This window comes from Meriones unguiculatus, chromosome 8 (assembly GCF_030254825.1).
Source record: "Meriones unguiculatus strain TT.TT164.6M chromosome 8, Bangor_MerUng_6.1, whole genome shotgun sequence".
NCBI classification, from domain to species: domain Eukaryota; kingdom Metazoa; phylum Chordata; class Mammalia; order Rodentia; family Muridae; genus Meriones; species Meriones unguiculatus.
In genome coordinates this window covers 122,124,885-122,147,936 of record NC_083356.1, presented here as the reverse complement: position 1 = coordinate 122,147,936, position 23,052 = coordinate 122,124,885, and the positions used below count along the sequence as shown (strand labels likewise).

The 23,052-nt window shown below is 46.6% G+C and overlaps 1 protein-coding gene across 1 annotated transcript in view; it reads left to right on the top strand.

The window, feature by feature from the left end:
• The window catches only part of LOC132655948 (myosin-IIIb-like), a 44,012-nt gene extending 24,406 nt beyond the window's left edge, over positions 1–19,606 (top strand). The window contains exons 6-7 of the mRNA XM_060390483.1: positions 1,249–1,325; positions 19,457–19,606. Of these exons, the coding sequence (XP_060246466.1) occupies positions 1,249–1,325; positions 19,457–19,606 (227 nt within the window). The remainder of the gene's footprint in view (positions 1–1,248; positions 1,326–19,456) is intronic.
• Positions 19,607–23,052: the final 3,446 nt, after the last annotated feature.

Sequence of the window (23,052 nt, the reverse complement as noted above, 5' to 3'; positions counted from 1 at the left end):
CACACACACAGTATTAAGGCTTGAGCTTGTCTGCAGTAGCAACGGTGCCAAGAGTCTTCATTTTCTTCAGCGCTGTGCTAGACTTCTGCTTAGTATAAAAAAATGCATTACATTTATAAAGTACATGACATGATTATCCTCCTATTTAGTCTTAGAAGAATCTGTATGTTAGGTGTGATTGTTGCCATGATCCCCAGTTTGAAGATGGTAACACTGAGGGTTGGAGATGTGGCTGTCACACCACTAGTGAAAGGCATCATGGGAACTGGAAGGCGAGTGGGTCTCCCAACTTTTAACTCAGCCTACATTTAGTCCCACTTTATTTGATGGTACAGAGAAGAGAGGTCAGCAAAGGACACTGGAATAATATTAAAATTCAGGTCTTCAACGTTGAGCTTTAGATAATAATGCTGTCAATTTCTTTTTCCATTTGAGAAACATTGCTTTCTTGCCAAGTTTCTAGTCTTGTAGGCTAGATAAGGCACTGAAATCTTTTTGTGTCTACACTGATGCTCTATTACAGATAATGCTTGCCAATCTTCCTCCTCCATAAAATGAAGCACTTATTAAAGAAATCATCTGAAATAATTGGAAAACATAATAGGAAGATATTTTAGGTTGATCATGGTTGTTGATGTTTTTCTTTATGTTCCAAATTTGCAGCTTATATGAACAGGAATTATCATTGGGAAACAAGTTCTGATGATTTAGATAGAATAATCAAAATGCCTTTCAGATGTACTGCCCATGGGACAAATATGCCCACCTTCTTTTTACGAAGCCCGTGACCTAAGGATTATGTATGTGTACGTAAATAGTCATTGTACTTTGAGAGCAAATCTTGTGATAGCTCAGACTGGCCTCAAACTCACTAGGTAGTCCAGGTTTAACTCTTGATGCTCCTGATTCAGCACGATCCCAAATGCTGAGATTGCAGACTTATGCTGCCATGCTCAGTCTGATTTTTATGTTTTTAACGTGTGCTAAAAAAGTAAAGAATATATGACCTGTGAAAACTATGCTAAATTCAGATTTCAGGATCCACAAGGGAAGTCTCGCTTAGGTATGGCCACACTCATTCATCTATTTGTCTTCTGCGACTGCCTTACACTCTGGCAGCAGTGAGTAATTGTGATAAGGGACCACGACACCTAAAACAGTTACTATCTGAACTTTTATAGACAACATTGCCAACCTCTGTCTAGCATCTTATGTGCTCTGCTAAATTCTGGTACCTTTTTCCTGTAGGTGTCTCTGCTCAACTTACAAGCACACGCCTGCGGAGAAACACATCAGTTGGGACCCCTTTCTGGATGGCCCCTGAGGTAAGTGGAAAGTAGCTAGTTCTTTGCCCTTGTTGAGCACCTTGATGCTGTGCCTTTTTGTGGGCAGGACATATGCTTTCTACAGTTTTCAGGGAGAAAAAAATCCTTCATCCTTAGAGAACTCTAAAATCCTCAATGGTGAGGGATACTGATAAGACACAGTCTAAGAGAATCAGGATTAAGTCACAGCCAGCCCATAGGTTGCCTTCATGTCATTAGGAAAAGCTGACCCTCCAGGAAATGTAGCTTTCTTCCAGGGTCACAACTTGGAAAAGTCCATCCAGCCTTTGTCTCCATTAGAAAAAAAGCCACCTTTCCTAGATAAACACAGCCCACAACCCATGGCTCGGTGGCGAGCCTCATGTTAGCTTCAAGCAGCCCACCGAGCCTCATGCAGTTGCTGTGGCTGTTTTTGTGGCAATTTCTACCACATACACAGCAACTTCTCCTGTATACATTGTTAGCTTTCTGTAATTGACCAGGGCTTGGTCCTACTTCAGTTTGGGCCTCAATACAGAGATGGGGCATGCAGAAGTCGGGGAGCTGTGCAGCTAGGTAAGGCACGGGTGTGTGAGTCACCCTCGCTGTTTGCTTATCAGGTCAGCATTTCATTCCCCAGCGCTCCGACCTTCACCTGAAAGCAGTTCTCTGGGGGAAATCAGAGGACACAGACGGTCACCTCCCTAGGTGGCTTTCCATCTCTGCTCTGTCTGCGTGCTCTGTACGACGGCCCACGTCGTCTCCTAAGGCAGCAGGTAGCTCATACCAGTCTTCACTCAGTTTTCCTCAATGTTCCCCACCATACACAGCCTTCCAGTTTTTGTTTGGGTAATAGGCCCACTTTAAACAAAAAAGAAAAAGCTGGCAGATCACAGCATTTATTTATTATAAATGTTTCTTAAGTAGGTTTAGAAGTATATACTAGATCTAAACTGTCAGTCACATGTTCATAGATCTACAGAAAAATGTTTAAAGACGACAAAGCCAGTAACCTTCAACTCGGCGGTTTGAGACAGATGGTTTTTGTGTTCTGCAGTCAGCACACAAGTTTGGGTTCTCTGAGTCAGGAATTCCTGCTACCACATACGTGTGTTGACTACACTCCCATCCCCCCCCACCATTTGGCTACATTTCAGTCCATGTGATCTCTCCCTGCATACAGTCTCCTCTGGCTCCCGACTGTCGCTTTCTGTGAGCCAGGCACAATTTCACAGTAAGTGGATGCAGGGACTAAAACTATGTGGCAAATAGTTTCCCAGATGATCTGGGATGTTTGTGTTTGTGGCAATGCAATCAGTGAGGTAAAAATGAAAAAAAAAACAAAACATTTTTTTGGGGTGGTGAACAGACACTCCTATCACATTCTATCTAGCCTTTTTTTTTTTGTTTTTTTTTTAAATCTGTCCACTTTTACTCTGTTCACTTTCAATTCCTCTCCCCTACCCGACTTCTTAACTCCCACAGCAGTGAGCAACAGATTTACCTCCTTCATCCCTGGGCCGCACTGAGGCTCTCGCTTATCTCGATGTCTAAACTCTGTCACTGTAGCTCTCACACCCCAAACTGACCATGAGCCTGTTGAGGGGCAGGCCCCCCAGGACTGCTAACCTCTCCGCTCCCTGCTGGCTCAGGGTTGGCGATCCGAGAATGTTTTCTGGATAAATGACTATGTGGGCCAGAGGGCTAAGAGGAGTGGGGTGCAGCTCAAGGAAGGCTCCTAATGGATTGGAAATTCCTCCTTAGAATTCGACTGATATGTCCTGAAATGGAAGCTAACCAAGTGGGGAGTCTGAGAAGTGGGAACCTGAGGGCATCACTCAGGAGCAGCTTTCTGATGGCCCCATGCTGGCTTCTCTTAGGGAGAGCGCTGGGTCCCGGCCTGCAGTTTCGGCCTGAACCATCCTCAGATTTTAATTTTTGAAATAGAGTATCCCTTTTCCCAGCCAACCTTCGCTCTGCTCTGTCACCCTTCATGTGCAAGCACAGGAACAACCTCCCATCTGTCAGATGAGTGTGGCAAGCACTTGCTTTCCACTGTGAGCAGGGCTGTGCCTCAAATGCAGTCTTTGAAGAGTATAATCAGGAATGGTTCAAATTAGCATTGTCTTCAAGTGAATCCTAAACAGGCTATTGATTGTAATATGCTTTTCCCTCAGTCTGTGTGAATAAGTGGATTCAGATTAAATGCAACAACAGTGTCTGTGCTAACAAGGCCAGTGGAACCAAACCTGCACATGGCCTATACTTTATTTTTGAAACACCACAAGAGGATCCTCGATCTTATTTTATTTCTGAGAAATCAAACCCTCATTTCCTTCCATTTCCGTGTCACCAGCGTGAGTAACTGTGATATCTAATTCAAACAGGCTATCCTCCAAACCAGGTAGCTAACGGAACGTGACCACACCTCAATCAAATGTTGACGAGCTGTCAAGACTCACAATTCACTCGGGCTGCTAGAAGCCGTTGTCTACATTCTCCAGTCCTTTTCTCTCTCACTGCCTCATGCAGACGCTACTGACAGGAAAAAAAAATGCTGGTGAACTGAGCAATTGTCAACTGAGCAATTGGGGGCAGGGAGGATTCTACAAGGTGCTCACACTGAAACAGTACTGCTGGGGAAATAAATTGCTGGGCGTTGTGAAAGGGACCACCTGAACAAACTCCCATGAACTAAATACCTTAGCAGCATACTGTGCCCACACGGAAGATAATTCTAAGAGGTAAAGGAGAAGGGGAGAAAAAAAAACCCTCAACATGAAAACTATGCTTTAGATTGCCGTGAGAAAAATAATTTAGACAACAGAAAAGTGTTTTCGTATGATAGGATGATGATTCCAGAGTCTGTGAGTCTGCAGCTCAATAAAGCCACCAAAGTCCAAGATCCAGGATTTTTTCTTCCTTTCTTTTTCTTTTTTCTCTGATGTTGGGGCTTGAGCCAGGACTTTGTGCCAAGTAAGTAAGTGCTGTACTATTGAGTCACATTTCCAGCCCTAAAACCCCTGTTCTCCAAAATCTCCCTGGCTGTGACTGTTGCAAGCTATATGCCTTTGTTGTCCAGGGGCTGCCTTGGTGATGGGCGTATGGGCCAGCGCCTGGGACAACCTGAGAGGCAGGAGTCGCTCTGGCACTTCAACAGCCCCTGGAGAGAGCACCAGAAGCTTTTCCTGACTCCCAAACCACACTCACAGGTCCCCTCCTAGTCGGGAGGCTAGAAATTGGGAATGAGGATGGAGAAGACCTTCATCTCTCTGAAGGCCCCTGGAGAGGGTCATTTTTCTATGTCTTCCTAGCTGCTGGAGACCAGCTGGCAGCCTTTGGTGTTTCTTGGCTTGCAGTGGTACAGCGGCACCCTCCACTTCTGTGGCAACACAGCATTCTCCCAGCATGCCTCTGCCTTCACGTGACCGTTTTCTCTGCCTTCACGTGACGCTGATCTGACGGGTGAGGGGCCCACTGTATTCCAGGGCCCAGTTACGTCTGTGAAAAACCAAAACCAAACAAACAAAAAAAAAACCAACCCCAAATCAAAACAACAACAAGAAATCCCGAAAGCTCCGCTCTCAGTTAAATTCACATTCTTGATTCCTGGGAGTGAGAACTGCATTTTTCATCTAGAGGGCTCAGTCCACCCTCCTGTAACAACTCTCCAGGTACTCAGCACCTTTGTCTGTAGCACGGCGTTCACTCTTTTAAGGCTACTGCTTGGATGCCCCCAAACCCCTGAAAGTGCTGTATGTCACAAGTGCTAGCTAGTTCAGAGTGACTGCACACACACACACACACACACACACACACACGCATAAACACGGACACACACATGCACGCGCATACACCACACATGAGTGCCTGCTTGGTTTCTGGTCGACGATTTTAGCCTGTGTCTAAGGCACCTTTGTGGGTGTGGAACACAGATATTTGCCTAATGCTTCTTTTCTCCTTTACTGCCTCCTGACGGTTGCTTTCTCTCAGTCAATAATAGGAATGATAGCACCTTACATTTGCATGGAGTGCTTTTTGAGCTGTTTTGTACATACTCAGGCGCCTTTGTGGGGACCCCTGTCGGTGTGGCCACAGGAGTGCTATGAGCCAGTGTTCTGCCTGGCCAAACACCCAGGGATTGCAGGGCGGGTAGGTGAGCAGGGGTGGCTGGAATCTGTCTTTTTTGAGTCACTGTGCTAATAGATTTCCAGGATCGTCCATGCTAGTGTCTACATTAGTAGCGTTCAGCCCAAGTTTATATCCAGCAAACACTGGGTAACGCCCTGTGGGCAGCAGAAAGCGATGGAACCAACTTTGTGTTAGCAAGGGGTCAGGCTAGTTGGCAGCCTACCAGATCTGCCATCATATGTTGGGAAGAACTGAACAGAATTAACAGGAGGCAGTGGAAAGAGACAGTGGATAGGTGTTTGTGTTTACTACTTTACAAAAACAAACAATCAAACAAACAAAAGAGCCTCAGATATATAGGCTAACATCAGAAGACCAGAGATACCGTGTGTGTGTGTGTTTTGTTAGAAATGACATCAGTCCAGGAAAAGGAGTCCACATTGTCATTAATGTTTTCATCGAGTTTATCTGGAGACCGTGATGAAATGACGCCTTATGCTTCGCCGGTGTGGGGGGGCCTGGCCGTGCCAGCTATTAATATTAACGTGTTTGCATCTGAGCGGTAAGTGCCTGCTACCCAGAACTCTTTGAGTTTCCCTCTGCCACAGAGACGCCATGCCTCTGCCCAGACATCCTCAGTCTCTTAACCAACCAGAGGGCAAAGCCGTGGTAAGGAAGGAGCTTTGGGCCAGCACGGGCAGATCTTCCCTCTGTGGCTACTGCCTGCTGAGTGTTGCACTTTGGGATATGGAGCTTGCTAAGCCCGAATACAACAGGGAGGAAACCTTCACTCACTGAGCCTCACTCACACACGCTGACTCCGATAGGTGCCCTTTCAGGATCTATTTCAGTTCAATCTCAACGGTGGATATTCTTTTTTTTTCAACTCACTACTGAGAAAAGGGATGCTGGAGAAGTGCAGGCGATGCCGTGTCCCAATCTGATTACCTAGCAAGTGCTGAAGCAGTTTGGTTTTCCAGGCAGTTTGACAACGCGAGCCCCATTTTAAAGATGGCCGGACTAAGGCATGGAAACAATTCTCAGGCCCTTGGTTTTAAGGGTGTTCACAGGAAATGCTGGGTGTGGGAGATGCCCGGGAAGTGAAGCATTATCCCACAAGGCACAAAAGCATGGTATGCGGGTGCTCTGATATTGGAGTTTGAGACACATCATTTTAAAAGCCACCCCCTGCAATGTACAGCTTGACTTCACGTTCCAATTATACCCCCTGAGAAGTATCCTGGGCAGCCAGGACCCAGCACGCTCGGCATCCCTCCAACACAGGCAGCCCCAGTTTCTGTCTTAGGAAACAGACTCATGGAAAAAATAAACATTTGCTTCTTTTTCTGAGCCCCCTTCCCCCCTTTTACTTCCGTCTGCTTGTTGTCGAAAACAAGAGCTAATCAGCAGAGTGGAGAAACAGATGTGCTGTGACGATGCTCTCTGCCCTGCCCAGGGTCCTTGACGGGGACGGTTGCCATAACAACCATCTTACACCAATGCAGAAATAGCGAGAGCCTTTTTTTTGCAGCCACTCTTGACTTCATTAATTATGCCATTCCTAGCTAAATGATATGGCAATGCTATTTCCTTTGGCCTTGCCGGAAATAGAAATGACAAATGAGATATTTTGTGTTGCAGGGTTGAAAAAGCCACAGAACAGTACAATTCTGAAAGATTTTTTTTTCCCATTATTACCATTTGTATTCTCTAAGCTCTTGCTAGTGAGTTTGGTTTCCAAACAAGTGCTTCATGCTACGTATGAACCACTGAGAGCTTTTTATGTGTATTAACTAAGCTAGGATCCGGGGACAAACCAAGGAAGGCAGAGCTGTTTCTACCCTAATGTGTCTCGATGGGGAGGTAAATAAGTCACAGGACATACCATTCTTTGTCCTTGGACAGTTAGAATTGGAACTGAGATATTTAGTTCCACAGTCTCCATCACCACCACACACATTTGTATGTGGTGTGTGTGTGTGTGTGTGCGTGTGTGCACACATATATGTTTGTGCATGTGTGTGTGTGCTCATGGAGGCCTGAGCTTGGAGTTGGTGAGGGTCTTCCTCGCTTGTTCCTCCACTTTATTTTTGGAGACAAAGTCTCTCACGTCAGTTTGGGCGGAGTGGCTGGCTAGTGAGATCCAGGGATCTGCCCATCCCTGCTCTCTTAGTTTTAAGCTTCAGCTTAAACGTGCCACCCTGCCAGCTTTCTCGTGTGGTGGGTGCTGGCATCCGAACCCAGCTCCCTGTAACATAATTTATGAATGTGACAATCATCCAAAGAGGTTTTAGCTGTGGACGGGTCTTTAAATATTCTCATATTATTAGTGTGTGTGTGTGTGTGCGTGTGTGCGTGTGTGTGTGGGGCGCACCTGTCACAGCACACACGTGGCAGTGAGAGGACAACTTTGTGGAGCCGGTTCTCTCCTGCTTTTGTGTTCTATCCAGGCATTGAACAAGGAAGTAGCTGCTGGACTGGAGCCGCAGCTCAAAGGGTGCTTGCTTGCCTAGCACACACAAGGCTCTGGGTCTCATCCCCAGCACCTCACACACTCGTCCCAGGAGGTGACATCAGTTCTCCAGCAGAGGCAATGTGTGTGTGGCCGGCGTCCTTGGCTGGTGGCTCCCTGGTATTGTAGTGCTAGATTCATGCAGCAGGTAGTAGTTTGGGAAAGTCTCCCTGTGGGATCCACTCGGGCAGCCTGGTGCCCAAATGCCTCTTCTTCATGGCACGTGGCTCCATCTTACCAGGCTCAGATCCAAGAGGCTTTGTTTTTTTGCTTGCTCTAGTGTGGTGAAGGAAATGTAATATTTCAACACATCACTAACCCCCGGTAATTAAACCCAAGGGAAGAATGCAGAGAAATGAAGTACTTTAAGAGAGTACATTATTATTATTGTTGTTGTTGATCTGAGCTCTGCCATTCATGGCTTAAAAAAATGGTTGCTCAGTTATTATTACCATTTTTTTTTTAAAAATATGGCTTTAGTTTGGAAAGTAAACTTAAGAGTATATATATTTTAGGCTCAGAACCTTGAGCTTTCTCATGTTGCCGCTGATGGTAGGAAGATTGCTGGAGATTAGTGAATGTGCATGTGTGTGTGTGTATACTGACAGGTGCGTGTGTGGAGGACAGAGATCAATTTTATTGCTCTCCACCTTAAGTGTTTGCAACAGGTCTTTCATTGAACCTGGGTGGCTGTTTCAGCTATTCCTGAAGGCCAACCCCCCCCCCCCCACCGTGATCTGCCTCTCATTAGCCCCCAGCACTGGGAATACAGACACTCCCCACTACACCACAGTTTTACTTGGGCTCTGAGAGTCCAAACTCTGACCCTCATACAACACTCTGTGAATTCGCCTTAGCCCAGAACTTACTGAATACTTTTGACCAGAAAAATGAGAGAAGATAAGAAGGAAAATGTTGCTATAGTTGTGTAGCTTGGTAATTTATGGGACCCCTAACAGAAAGGAGTGGGGGGGCTGTTTCTGGTACTTTTGCCTGTTTTGGGGACCCTTGTCCTCCTACTGGGTTGCCTCAGTCCAGCCTCACTAGGAGGGGAGGTGCCTACTCTTACTGTGACCTGACATGCCACGATTGGTTGATATTCCTGGGAGGCCTGCCCTTTTCTGGAGGGAAATGGAGGAGGAGTGGATGGAGAGGGGGGAAGGGGGTCACTGGGAGGAGAGGAGGAAGAGGAAGCTCCAGTCAGAATGCAATATGAGAATAAATTAATTTTAAAAAAGTAAAAGGAGGAGGGAAAAGAAACTGCCTCCAAAGACAAAATAGAACAGCAAAGTGGAAGTGTGGGGCCAGTATCTGGCCCAGGACTACCTTCAGAGTGGTGGTGCTATGTGAGCATTCAGGAAGAAGATGCTGTCCATGAGGAGCTGACTTCTCCCAGGCACTCTTGGGAGAAGTAATGGCTCTTGATCTTGAGCTTTTTGTCTTCAGAACTGTACATTTCTGCTTTTTACAAATCAAACAGCAATAAGCCACACAAGGTGGACCACACCTTTAATCCCAGCACTCAAGAGGCAGAGGCAGGCACACCCCTGAGTTTGGAGTCAGCTTGGTCCCGTAGGGAATGAGTTCCAGGACAGCCAGGACTACACAGCATCAACCAGGGACAGCAGAGGGGAGAACCAGCATTCTTCTTCCTTGGAGCCCCCTTTCTTTCTCTGGGCTCTGGTCTTTATTCCCTCTCCTGAGTCCTCAGAATTAAACTCTCTGCAGCTGGCAAAAAGCCCCCCCCCCCCCGAGCCTGCACGGAGCAAATAGTCTGCTGCTGTGGACAGTCTGAGTCAGTGCCATAGCCCACACCTTCGGCTAAAACAAAAACGTGCTTACTGTATCATAAACCTTTAAAACTTCCATCCACAGTGAAAACCGTTGTGCTCAGGTATGAGACAAGACTGGCATAGGTGGTCTCTGTTTCCACAGCCCCTTCAATTTCACAGAGAACACATGTAGGTTTTAGGGAGAAAAGTTCCTTTCTGCTTTTACGATGCAGATGTGTGGCTTTTATGTTTCTTGGAGAATGGGGGTGGAGTCTCACCAGTCTTGGTAAGGTAAAGGGATATTGGTGGCATGTCTTTTTTGGTCTGTGTCGCTTGGACCTCGCTGAAATCTTGGGAGGGTTGTGGTGGGATGCTTGACTCCCTGGTGGAGCACCTGCCAAACATGCACGAGGCCCTGGTACCATACAGTGTGCAAACACACACACAGATACGCAGAGCCTGAGGATCCTTGAGGACCCCGTGTGCCAGTACAATTACCATGAAGAAATTAAGGCTTCGAGAGCTCTGGAGATGCCAGAGAAAGGCTTCAAGATTTCTGGTTCTTCCCCAGAGGGTTCATCTCTGAGATTCCATTACTTTTGCTGTTCCCTGGTTTCCCTGGCATTTATTTCCTCCTTTCTTATTTGGGAAACAGAGCAGAAATCTCTCTGTCCTTCCTTCTACTCTCAGAAGAGGCTTGGGTGGCGAAGTGAACATTCCACGATTGATGGCTGGCCCCCAGGTTTCAGGGAAGGTTTCTCTCTCAGCTGGAGCTGGGAGGAGACACTGAGTCATGTGTCAGCGTGGAGGTGGGAGGCAGCCCGTGCTGAGATGTCACCGCCTTCCTTGGTGGCTCTAAGCATAGGACCCCATCTGCAAGCTCCAGGTCCAGATGTGCAGAACAAGTGAGCAAAAGGAAGGATGCCTCTGAGCTCTCCACCCTCCTAAGTAGAAAGCGTCAAAGCAGCAGCCTCCAGTTAGCATTTGGAACCTCCCAGGCTATCCTCCCATTCTCCGTGGGCAGGTGGGAGGGGTCAAGGTATATGTCTGTCCATCTCTCCCTCCCCTCCTGTTCTCAGGAGGAGAGGCAAGTGCCCAGGGAAATCAAGAGTCATAACAACTCTCCAGAAGCCAGGGTCTCAGCTTCTAGGTAGTTCCCTGTCTTGGGAGCCGGAGGTCCATCAGTGGAAGGAAACTCATGCTAAAGCTAAACTCTGCACTTGCTTCCTTGCTGGGTGATCACTGAGCTATCAGAGGGAAGCCACAGGAGGGGGCAGCCTTGCAAGCGAGGTGATGCAGAAGTAGGCAGGGCTGGGGTGACTGACACTCTCCTCTATCCCCGGGGACTTCCAGACCTTTCTCAGAAAGTCGGGTAGAGTCATGCTGCTAGGACGGATGATGTTTCCAAGGGCATCATGATTGCCGGTGATGCTAGGAGCCTGGGTGAGGACCCAAACCAGAGGCTGCTGAACTGGACATGGGTGTGACCCAGCAGAAACATTCGGTCCTCTGATTTGCTTTTCTTCCTGATTTCTAAATGCATCCCGGAGGAGAGAGGCATGCCTTTTCTCACCGTCTTCCTGTTGTGGGCATATGCTTCAATTTCACCTGCCCGCTGTGTGACCTTGGGCATGTTGCTTAACTGGCCTGAATCTGTTTCTTCTCCCAGGATAATGGTACTTACCTAACCGGCTTTAGGGTGTCCTGAACTAGAAAACCGTCTGTAGTTTGTTCTCTGGAGGAGGGCCCAGAGCTGGCAGAGGAAAGGCAGAGTTATTTCACTTCCACTCAAGAAAATGTAGTGTCACTGGTGGTGGTCCAGCATATTATAAGAATCCCCAGAATACACTTTACTCCAGGGGTACTGGGAACCACGGAACTTTGCACCCACATGGGGTTTGAACCAACTGTGTGGCTTTGGATAAGTCAACTGCCCATTAGAGACTTCAGTTTCCTCTTCTGATGAGTTCCAAGGTCCTTCTGTGTCCATCTGCATGGAGGTAGCTACTGGGTCATGGAGGGCATGCTGGCCTTGAACCTAAAGTGGAGCCCTCTCCGCTCTTCACCAGCTGCCAAGGGAAGCTCATGTTCTGTAAACTTGCTGTGTGATCTCTCTGAAGGCTTTGGCTGAATATTACAAGTTTGGAGAAAGACTTGCCAAATGTCACACTTAAATTAGGGACCATTCTGAAATTCAAGGGACACTGTAAGTTATTTCTAGCAATTTCTCAATGCATAAAGTATAGACTGAGTTTCATTCTCGAACTTTGTGGAAAGGTAACAAGGAAATCTATTCTAGTTCATTTGGTCTACAGAACAAACCCCAACCAACCAACCAACCAAACAAACAAAAAAACATTCCTAAAATTTCTGCCACATCCTCCCTATGAGTTATATTTCATTCTAGTAGGGAGACTTCATTCATTTGCTCACTATCCCAGCGTGTAACCATGGAGATGTTTGTGTGCTAAACCGATGAAAAATGTTTAGTGCTGGAATATTTACTGCTGCAATTTCTGATTAGAGATGAGGTTCTATTTTTAAAGGCGTTATGATCAATAACCTTTATCAATTGTGCTGCATGGATTGTGTAAGCAAAATGAAGGATCCTATTTACCTTTCTGCCTCTCAGCCCATCTTATTTGCCAGTCTGTTGCCCCTACTTTGGGACTCAAGGTCAGCCAAGGAGTAATAGCTTCAGGTCTATTTGCCTTGCCTCCTATTTAGCTGAATTTAGCTCTGGAGATAACAGCATTGTGCCTGTGTACTTGAATGAAAATTTAATCTCAACCTCTGGTTATAATTCTGGACTGCATGATTGATTCTAGCAAGGTGAGAAATCAGAATATAGAAAGCAAACCTAATTAAATCTTTAATGATATTCAGAAATATTAGTGAAGAAATAACACCTGAAGAAGACGTGTTGAATTTCAACCAATATTGGTAAGTTTTTAGGAGAGTAAAGCAGGGGATAATACTGTTTACTTGAAGGCATTATTGAAGAGATTTTTGCCCAGCAACTCTTGACATTATTTGATAAGGGGTTAAGCTAAATATCTTACTAGGGAAATCTAGGTTCCTGGATTCTGGAACTCCTGTGTGGACTGTTTCTTGCCTTTGGACATCTGGCATGGCTCAGGTATTCTCAGCAGATAGTGGGACCTCATGAAAAGGACTCTGAGAGCCCAGGTCTTTCTAAAAATCTCCCCCCTACCTTTGGGGCCTCATCAGTGAGGCCTGGACTGAAACGAACTTGTAGCCATGGGGCACTGTACAGGACCCATTGGCCCCAAGAAAGCAAGAGTTCTTCCAGCCCCATGCCCACAGTAGAAATGGGTACAGATGGGAATTCATGCATTCCTCGTTGAGCAATCTCTTGGGAATCTGGTTTTGTAATCAAGACACCATCCCTAACCTAGTGGTCCCTTGATGAAGAATTCTGAAGGGAGGTGATTCTGGAAGAAGAAAACACAGGCCAATGCTTTAATATTTGTGCTTGCAGGACAAAGGTCAAATGCAGAACTTGCTATTTTTATTATAAAAATGACTTCTTGTAGTCATTTAACAAAATGCAGGAGATGTCAATGGAGTAAATAAATAAAAGTGCAGCACCAATGGCTGACTACCTACTGATAAGCTTTTGGTGCCAAAGAAAATGTTAGTATTTTCCTAGACAGTACTTTGGAGAAGGCCTTTTAAGTTATGGGCTGCCAGTTTGTGTGGAAAGAAGAGGAGCAGAGATTAAATACGTTGTCAAAGTCACCTATAGAGGGGTGCTAAAACCAAGATGAAGATGCTGGCTCTGCATTTTCCTCTATGAGCCAGAGTCTGGTATCTCCGTGACCCAAGAGTGTTCCCCCACTGCAAAGCTGTCAAGAGAGGAAATCATCAGCTGTCTAACAGAACTCAACTGACCATGTTGAGAAGGACAAGGTGGAGAGGCTACGTGACTATGGCACCGAGTCAAGAAAGTCCTGAAGGCAGAGGGAGAACACTCATCCACCATGGAGCGGGAAGAGGTGGTTAGGAAACCTGAAGGAATCTGCAGCCTGGCACTGAGTCCCATGATGAAGACTAAAGCCAGCAGTCTCTCTGGACCGCTGGCCTTTACACCATGACCGAAACCATTGTGAAGGCTTCCTGCTCGTTCCTAGTCTCCCCTTGAAAGAAAAGTTTTGGAGGCCAAAGACATTACAACTGACATTTGGAAAACTCAAGGCCCCCTATGTGTAGGCTAGCTATTGGTGCTGGGCGCTAAGGCTGCTAATGCATAGATACTGCTGATAATCCTGGCATCCGTGTTTTCCCTCTTCCTAAACTAAGCAAGAGTGCAGTCTAAGTGCCACCAAGTTTGCATTTCGAGGTAGGAACCTGGATACGCTCCATTAACCAGCATCCAAACAATTGCTCTTTAGCTGAAGTTCATCTTCCTTAACGGAGGTGTTGGCACAGCTACTGGTATCTTTTCATAAGCTTTAAGTTCTTCTACAAAGCATCAGTGATAAAATCCCTTCAAGGTTCCAGCCATCAAGTAAGTGCCTGCCCCAGAATAACCTACACTGCACTCCAGCTAATTTGCATGGGGATGTTAGGCCCCTCCTGTTCGAGTATTACCCAAGGCCGCTTACTTAGGACTCGTGAATGTCAGAGCTGGAAGGGACAGTAGAAATGGTTCTCTTCTCAATCCTATCATTGTATAAGTCAAGAGAGTTCCTGAATTACGAGCTCAGTGGCAGTCTGGACTGCATAGTGGGTCTTGCAGTAAAACAAAACAACCAAGATCTGGGTACTAGAAACAAAGCTTAGTGGTTAAGAGCAATTGCTCCTCTTGCAGAGATTCAGTTCCCAGCACCTACTCTGGGCCGCTCACAACTGCCTGTAACTCCTGTCCCAGGGCATCTGATGCCCTTTTCTGGACTTCATGGGCACTGTACTCACACACACAAACCCACATCCAGAATATACATATAAATAAAAATAATTACAAGAATAAACCAGGTGCTGGGGACAGAACTCAGGAGGAGAGCCCAAAACTGACCAAGTCCTTGGCTCCATCCACATATTGAAGAAGAAAAACTAAGAAAGATCTTGAGGACATTATTGACCACTTACACCTGATTAGGGGTAAACGCAGACCCACTTTGAACAGGCAAAATGATTTATCTAATCTGGTATATGACACTTTCATTCTTCTGGTTACCGAGGATCAATGGATCACTGTTCATTGATGTCCACCTTCATCTCCACACTGAAGGGAACTCTAAGTCCTTCAGCTTGTCATTGAACTCTCTCACGTCTATTCTTCCATTCCTTCATCACAACTCATTCATATCCCTCACCTAGACACCATATCTCTATGAGAGATTGTCACTTTGTAAGGCAGGGAGGTGATATAGAGGGGTGTGAGATGATGGCATTTTTGGGGCCCTGGACTGTTGCCAATTCCATCTCAACCTGTCTATCTCCACACTTCTAAGTATGACTTCTCGAAGTTGGTCAGCCAGTTCAAGATGGCGCCTGCCTTGTCATGGCTACTGGCTGTGCTTAGCAGAGCCTCCCACAAAGATTCAACTCGGGAAGTCCTGTGGGAGGTCCCTTCTCCTGGGGCAAGGGAATCAAAGACCCAACAGTCCCAGCATGCTTTAACTCAGCTTTACTCTGAGACAAGAATGCTGAGCTAAGAACCATGGTATGTTTTCTCCTATTCACAGTGATGCTTTGGTGTTTCACTTTTAGGACATCCGTTTGCAAGATGCACTGATGTTCAGGTGTTGTTAAAAATCCGTCACAGGTCTGGCAACAAGAAGGGCTGTTTACTCTTGTTGAGATAGCAGCACCCCCCTTTCAGGGCTGTTTATGACGACTAACTGCACATTTGACTTTCCCTCTGCAGGACCTAGCACGTTGTCGGGCTCATGGCTACAAAATAATGACGTGGGAATTCTTTTATCAGTGTATTTTTCTTTAAACTTCCTTGAGAGCGCTTCTTTGGTGTAGAATGAGCGGTACTCTGGGAGAGGAATTGGCTGAGTGGTGTTTTTCTGTTTATGAAGACAGTGTCTCTCTGGAAAGACAAGCTGAGTATTTTGTGACAGCCCCGGGAAAGTTGTGAGCAGTCTCCAGTTCCACACAAGGGTATGTTTTGGGATTGCCTTTTGAGAGCGTTGAATGTCTTCCTGGAAGCCATAGGCTACGGGTGACGACCCTTCCCATCACCTTCCTCATTAGTAGCCTTTCTCTAGCATCCTGAGATTTTGAAGTCCACATCCCTTATCAGACATGCCAGCGCACACTGTCTGCGGCTGTTGGTGATTGCCATGGCTTGCCATTTAACTGTTAGAGGCCCACTTCATATTTCAACTGGCCCCAGACCCTGCTTGGGAGGGGGGCAGGGCTCATTTTTCTTCCTCCCACAAGGCCCATTAGAGTGCCATGAATAAACTGGCAAACTGTCTGCTGATTGATAGGTCTAAAATTATGTTTGTCCTGCACTTTCAAAAATGTCATTCCCGGGACGTGTTGAGGAGCCTTCTCTGGGGCTCCTTGTAAATGCTGCAGGTTCTCACTTGATTGGGGTGAGCAGAGTGAGGTCTTTAGGGGCCTCAAAATAGCCCCTGGTTCCAGATTCGGAGTGATCTGAACTTTATCTTGAATATAATGTGTTGAACTCATGCAGCATAGTCTGTGAGGAGACATTTTATTCTGATGGAAGGGTAGCAGCCAGACCTGTGGTGCAGGTCCACAGGAGAATGTTCTCTAGTTCAGAGAGCAGGAGAGAGAGAAGAGAGAGAGGGAGAGAGAGAGGTAGTGAGGACAAGGATGGAGGTTGAGGACAGAAGGCTCAGAATATTTTCCCATGACCTCGTATGGAAGAGAGCAGATACATTAGTTTTCTATAACCTCTATAACAATATAAATGTCCAGGGACTCAAAGCAATATCCATTTTTTTTAAGACAGGGTTTCTCTGTGTAACCCTGGCTCTCCTGGAACTCAAGAGACCCACCTGCCTCTTCCTCCCAAGCTCCAGGATTATCGGTGTGCGCCCCTGCTGCTTGGTGCCACATTCGTTTATTATTGTGCTGTTTCGTTTTGTGATAAATAGCCAAGGCAGGCCAGTCTACAGAGAACAAGTGTATTCCCTCACAGTTCTAGGGTCTGGGAACATGAAGGAGCTGGGGTTCTGTAAGGGCCTCTGACTCCCCTCATGGTGGAAGGTGAGAGGGCCATTCTCATGCACTTGTCCTGTCATGAATCCATTCAAGGGGGTCAAGTCTTATGACTGAACATCCCCAAAGGTCACATCTCCTAACACCATGAATTAGGGCCACATACAGACCACAGTACTTTTCTCATGACTGTCTAGGTCAGAAGTCCAGGAGGGGGTCTTGGGGTCTAATATCAACATCTCCTGTCGGATACTTCCCTGATACCTGGGATTTCAAAGCTCTGAGATCTGCACCTGCTTCTCCTCGGTCCTTTCCATCTCAGTAAAGCACACACCACTTCTCTGGTATATGCTCAGGCCAAACACTTCAGAGTTACCCACAAGTCTTTTTTCTAAGCCCATTCCCAATTCCAATAGGTTCAACCTTCAGAATTACATTCAAAATCCAGTTATTTCTCAGCCCCTCTGTTGTAGTAATTTAAAAAGAATGGCTGTCGGGCTATATAAAGTTTATTATTGGCTCTAAAAGTATCACAGCGATATTACTTAACCCACTATCACAAATAATAAGACACAGACACCTGTGAGATTTTATAATTGCCTTATTTACTTTGGGCCGGGCAGATATTTCACTTACACTGTCTCAATAACCTCACCATCCATCTCCTGGCCCCCACCCAATGCCATCCGCCTTAATCCTCCTCATCTGGTCTACCTTCCATACATATTCCCATGGTACTTGCTTGTATTCTTCATCTGGGCCTTTTCACACCATTATTGGAGTCCTATCTCTTGGCCCACGTGGTTATTTCTCCACGCTAACCCATCAGGGGATCCTCCTTCCTCCATCCCATGATTCCCTGTCTTCCAAGGCCCAGGAACCTTAGCCACGCCTACCTTATTTTGTCCTGCCCAGGTATAGGCCGTTTAATCAACCAATCAGATATAAGGATTTAGGCCGGTTTTCACAACAAAGATGGGTTTACACAGCCGAGATGGTTTAGGTGAGACTGTGCTCTTCTGAGCAGGGACAAGAGCTTGGAGGCCAGTAATTAACGTCAGGCCAACCTCCAACACCCCTCATATCGGGATCCTACAGCAGTGCTGTGACTGGCTGTGTGTCCTCTTCTTGATTCTGCCCCCAGTGTGCAGCCAGGGGATCTACTCAACTGTTCCTTGTCTGCTCCCAAGTACTCGTCTCATTCGGGGTAAAAAAACAAAGGCTTTATGACAGTCTGAGGGGAGCAGCCTGGCCAGCCTGGGCTGGCCATTGTGGTTCTTGGCCATCACCCACATCAGCTTGCTGCCTGCTCTGAGAGGCAGAATCAAGGTCAAAGCAGAGCACTGGGTCCCTCTTCACGCTCTGCATGCTCCTTTCTCCCTTTCTCGCCCGACAATCAGGAGTGGGTTTTTTCCTGCGGGACTTAGACCATTGACGGAAACCGAATCCTCTAAGGGGTTCGCGTTCTTCTACCCAATGACAAACCTGAAGTCATTTCTGATCCCACTGCTCTTCCACCCAGATAGGTCAGAAAGCGCAGCGGCACCCGGAAACTGTTGCTGAGGTTTGAGGCAGGTACAGCCGCTGTTGGTAAAAGGCAAACAAGCAGAGTAGGATGGGTCCTACTTTTCGTTAATCACAAGGGTCTGCCGACCTCCCTCTGCTCAGCGGCTTTCGCTCCGAGGACTCCACACCAGCCATTCTTTTCTGAGACACGGTTTCTCTGTGTAGCTTTGGCTGTCCTGTCCTGGACTCGCTTTGTAGACTAGGCTAGCCTCAAACTCACAGAGATTCGTCTGCTTCTGCCTTCCAGAGTTCTGGGATTACAGGCATGAGCCAGCGCACCCGGCTCGCCTCAGCCATTTTTAAGAGCAACTTTTGTTTGTTTGAATATAGCAGCAGGTAGGGCGGTGCAGTTTGCATGCCAAGTCTTTTCTTTAAAGTTTTCTTTAAAGCTTTTTTTAGCAGGCAGTATGGGGACGAGTGATCCCTCCCCCGTACACCTTGTCCTGCTCTTTGTACTGAGCTGGTTCAATACATGATTTTAATTTATTTATTATTTATACTGTACTCTGCCTGCATGCCAGAAGAGGGCATCAGATCTCCTGATAGATGGTTGTAAGCTACCATGTGTTTGCCGGGAATTGAACTCAGGACCTTTGGAAGAACAGCCAGTGCTCTTAATCACTGAGCCATCTCTCCAGCCCCCAATACATGATTCTGAATGGAACTGCCACACTTTAAAGAGTTAACAGATCCATCCTTGCACCCACGGCTGTGGCGGGAGAATGGAAGAAACGAGTCTGCAGAGGCATGTCTTATGTATTTGAGGCCAACCTCAGTGACATAAGGAAACCCTAGTTCAAAAAGAAAGGAAAAAGAAAAAAAAAGGCAGTAAACGTGCCAGACGGTGAATCAGTTATACACAAACAAGGTCTAGAATACAAACATTGCCACCATTCAGTCAGTGGAATAAAAAAAGGGGCGGGGAGGGGGGTAGAGTCCAAAGGATTTCAAGGTATCTAGGGTGCTGGTGGGCTGATGTTCTGTGTCTTGTGTTTGTCCCATAGGTCATCGCCTGCGAGCAGCAGTATGACTCGTCCTATGACGCTCGCTGTGACGTCTGGTCCTTGGGCATCACAGCCATTGAGCTGGGCGACGGAGACCCTCCCCTCTTTGAAATGCATCCTGTGAAAATGCTCTTTAAGATCCCCAGGTAGGACAGCAGATGGCGCTCTTGACCCGTCTTGGGAGGGAAACTCATTGGTATGCGGTTTCTCTCCGAATTTGAGAAAGCCTGATTATGAAATATGTTTCCTTTTCTAAAAGAAGAGGAAGAGCAACGAGGCTGGGGGCGGGGGGACACAAGGAGAGGATGTTTCTGCAAGGTCACACTTGTGAGAAATGACGAGAGCGTGGAGCAAGGGCCGACCGCCTGCACGACAATTTTTCCTGAAACGTTCATTTTTCTGGGAGAGGAACACAGGTACAATTTAGGACAGTACACACTGAAATTCCCTTTTCAAGTATACTTTCTTTAGTGTTTCGGGGCTCCCCAGAAGACATGTTTCCGTATTATACCCACTCAGGACGGTAGTGATTTCTCTCTGAAAGTGTCTCGTTTTCCACGCGCCTTATTCTTCACCCCTAACTTCCAGCTCACTGGGGACGTCCCCTCCGAGAAGCCTTCGAGGTGACTTAGAGGCGCCGCTGTGTTTTCTGCTCTGTGTTCACTCAAGCTCTGCCCACGAAGCGTGCTCCTCTCCCAAGCGTGGAGCTGATCTACGTTCAGAAGGGCAAACGGTGGGGAGCCCAGCCCAGCCTGGGTGCAGACTGACAGATAATTTGTATTTTCCAAATGGGTCTTTCAGAGGAATCGGCGCCACGGTACACGTGTTGACCTTCCCTTATCCGCACAAAAGCGCAGCTATCTGCAGCTTTTACACATTTCTGGAGATTGCAATTTGCATTTCTGATTAGTTCTATTTATATGCAGATGGAGCTCTCAAGCGTTCATCATCATAATATTACCATTTTATACCTAATCCAGATGCGAACCAACCAACAGCCAACATTCCAAAAACAGACCCTCAGTCGAGCCTTTTCCAAAACACAGAAACAAGCGATGGTGATCTGTGGAGCAGATGAGTTTTTTAATTAATAGTCTGGTGAGCATTCAAAGGGACACGAGGATGCAGGAGCCGATTTCAGCACAGGGAGCAGTAACGTGTGAGGAGGCGAGAACCGGGTGTGCAGGGATTCTCTGTGAGGTTCGGTACATCACGTGTGCTTGCTCAGTGGCAGCGCAGCTTCCCAGACGGCAGCAAGTTTCAGGAGATGTACACGCGTTCAACAAGAGATTTACTTGGGTCTATTTCTTCTTTTCTTTCTTTTTTTTAAGTATGTATTCATGTACAGATCAAATGTTCAAAAGTCACCTAGGCTGATAAATTGGAGGCAGCTGAGGAAGGTGTAGTGTGTGTGTGTGTGTGTGTGTGTGTGTGTGTGTGTGTGTGCGTGCGTGCGTGCGCGCGCGCGCGGGCACGCACACACAGGAGAGTATATGGATTTTTAGGCAGTAGACCCTTCATCTCCAGTGACAACTATCCAGCTAACTCTGTGTCTCCAGCCTCTGCTCTCTGATTGTTTCTTTTCTAGCTCTCCACTCCCTTCTCGCATTTTGGGAGAAGCCTTCAGATCTAGATAGAAATAAAGATAAGGAAACTCCGGCTCCTGACCTCGATGGCTCCCGAAACAAGGGCACCTGGGGGAACTCAGCCTTAACCCTAGCTTACCCTGAAGCTCTGTCCTTCTCCCTTAAACTTCCTGCCTTTCTTTTCCTGGTTCAGATGTTGGGTCAGACAGTATCAGAATAATAGTTTGGCGGATTCTCTGTGCGATTACTTGGACTCTACATTTGCCATTGTCACAACTCAAAGGGCTGGACATTCTTGGGCAGAAAGAAGACAAATAAATGACAGAACACAGCCTAATTGTCAAAACTGTATAGCTGCTTTCTTCCCACACCCTGGGAGAACTTTATGGGCTTATATTCATCAGGTTATTTCTTTAAGAATTATCCTCTTAGAATCGCACGGTTCTCTCTGAAGGGTTATGGATTTGACTGAGTTGTGTGAGTGTGTTCGCTCACTCTGAGCACTAAAAATGTATCATTTCCTCGGAAAGCACTCTTAGAAAATGAAGGAAACCAAGTGTTTAAATTTTAAAAACTCTTAAGTACATTTATTTATTTATTTATTTGGAAGGCATGGAAGGGTGTGTGTGTGTGTGTGTGTGTGTGTGTGTAGAGGTCAAAGGACAATTTTTGTCCTTCTTTCTGGTCCCAGGGATTGAACTTGGGTTGTCAGGCTTGGAAGCATCTTTACTCATTGAGTCACCTCACTAGCTCCTATTTAAATATTTTTAAAATCCAGTTGAATTATTGGCTTTTGTATTTCATGGGGGTAGGTGCCTCCCTGCCCTGCCCCTCCCTCTCTCTTCCCTGCAAATAACATTAATGACAGAAATTCTTGATTCTATTTGACTTCAGGTTCTTTTTTTTCAATTGAATGTATTTTCAGTGTACTGGATTTTTTTTTTTTTTCCTATTAAGCAGTGAGGTCCATTTCATGGTACCCTGAGATCTGGAAAATGGGTGGCTCCCTTCCTTGGATTTCCCTACTGCCCTCTTCCCTGCAATTATTTAATTCCTAGAAACAAACTGAGCAAATGACTCGGTGGGGGAGCAAAGCCTGACTGCCAGGGAAGGAGCGGGTGCCTTTCAGAAGTTAGGACTGAGGAGTGAATGACCTTGTGCTGACTGGTGAGGTGGGAACCTCAGCTGTCAGTTCAGGCGGTAATTACCCGAGCTCCCTGGGCACGGTCGGAGCCATGGAGCAGGACCCGTCTGCGTGGGGTTGATCTGCGGCTCTCCTCTCTGCTTCCACCTGCCTTCCCCTCTCCCTTGACCTTCACATTGCAAGAGGACAGGTGACCTGTCTTTGAAATGCCGGGTGACTCACACTTCTTCCTACACTGCAAACGCACAGGCATTAGCTACTGATTGGCACGGCATCCACTCTGTGCTGAACCTGTCAGCGCGTGTCATCTTGTTGAACACCTTCCCTTAAAGTCACCCCCTGATTGCTGATGCTGCTTCCCCCCACCCCCGCCCCGAGTCAGAAGAGAGGAAGAGAGTGAGCATTTCCCTGAGCATCCGTAGATTTCATCCTTACCCGCCCTTTCTTGAAGATGCGGTTTAAAATTCCAAAGGCTTGGAAGGACCGTGTGTGTGTGTGTGTGTGTGTGTGTGTGTGTGTGATATATAATGATATTATCATATATATATATATAACTTTAGAGGGGATCTGTTTCACAGTTATAATTTCACGGATCAGTAGGGGTAAGAGAAATGTACAATTATGTTGGTGTCTTGGTAACCAGCTATCTTTCGTTAGCTCAGAGTCTTTGGTTAATGATTTCCTTTGTCCACTGTGGGTGGTTCGGAAGCGTGGTGGGGGTCTGTGTGGCTACAGTGTGGGTTTACTGGACAAGCCCTGAGAACAACTCTGTGCACTCATTTACTCAGAAGGAAGGAAGGCTTTGATCAGCATCTTGAGACAAACTTCAGGCTTCCTCATTACTCTCTGTAGAGAGAGAGAGAAAG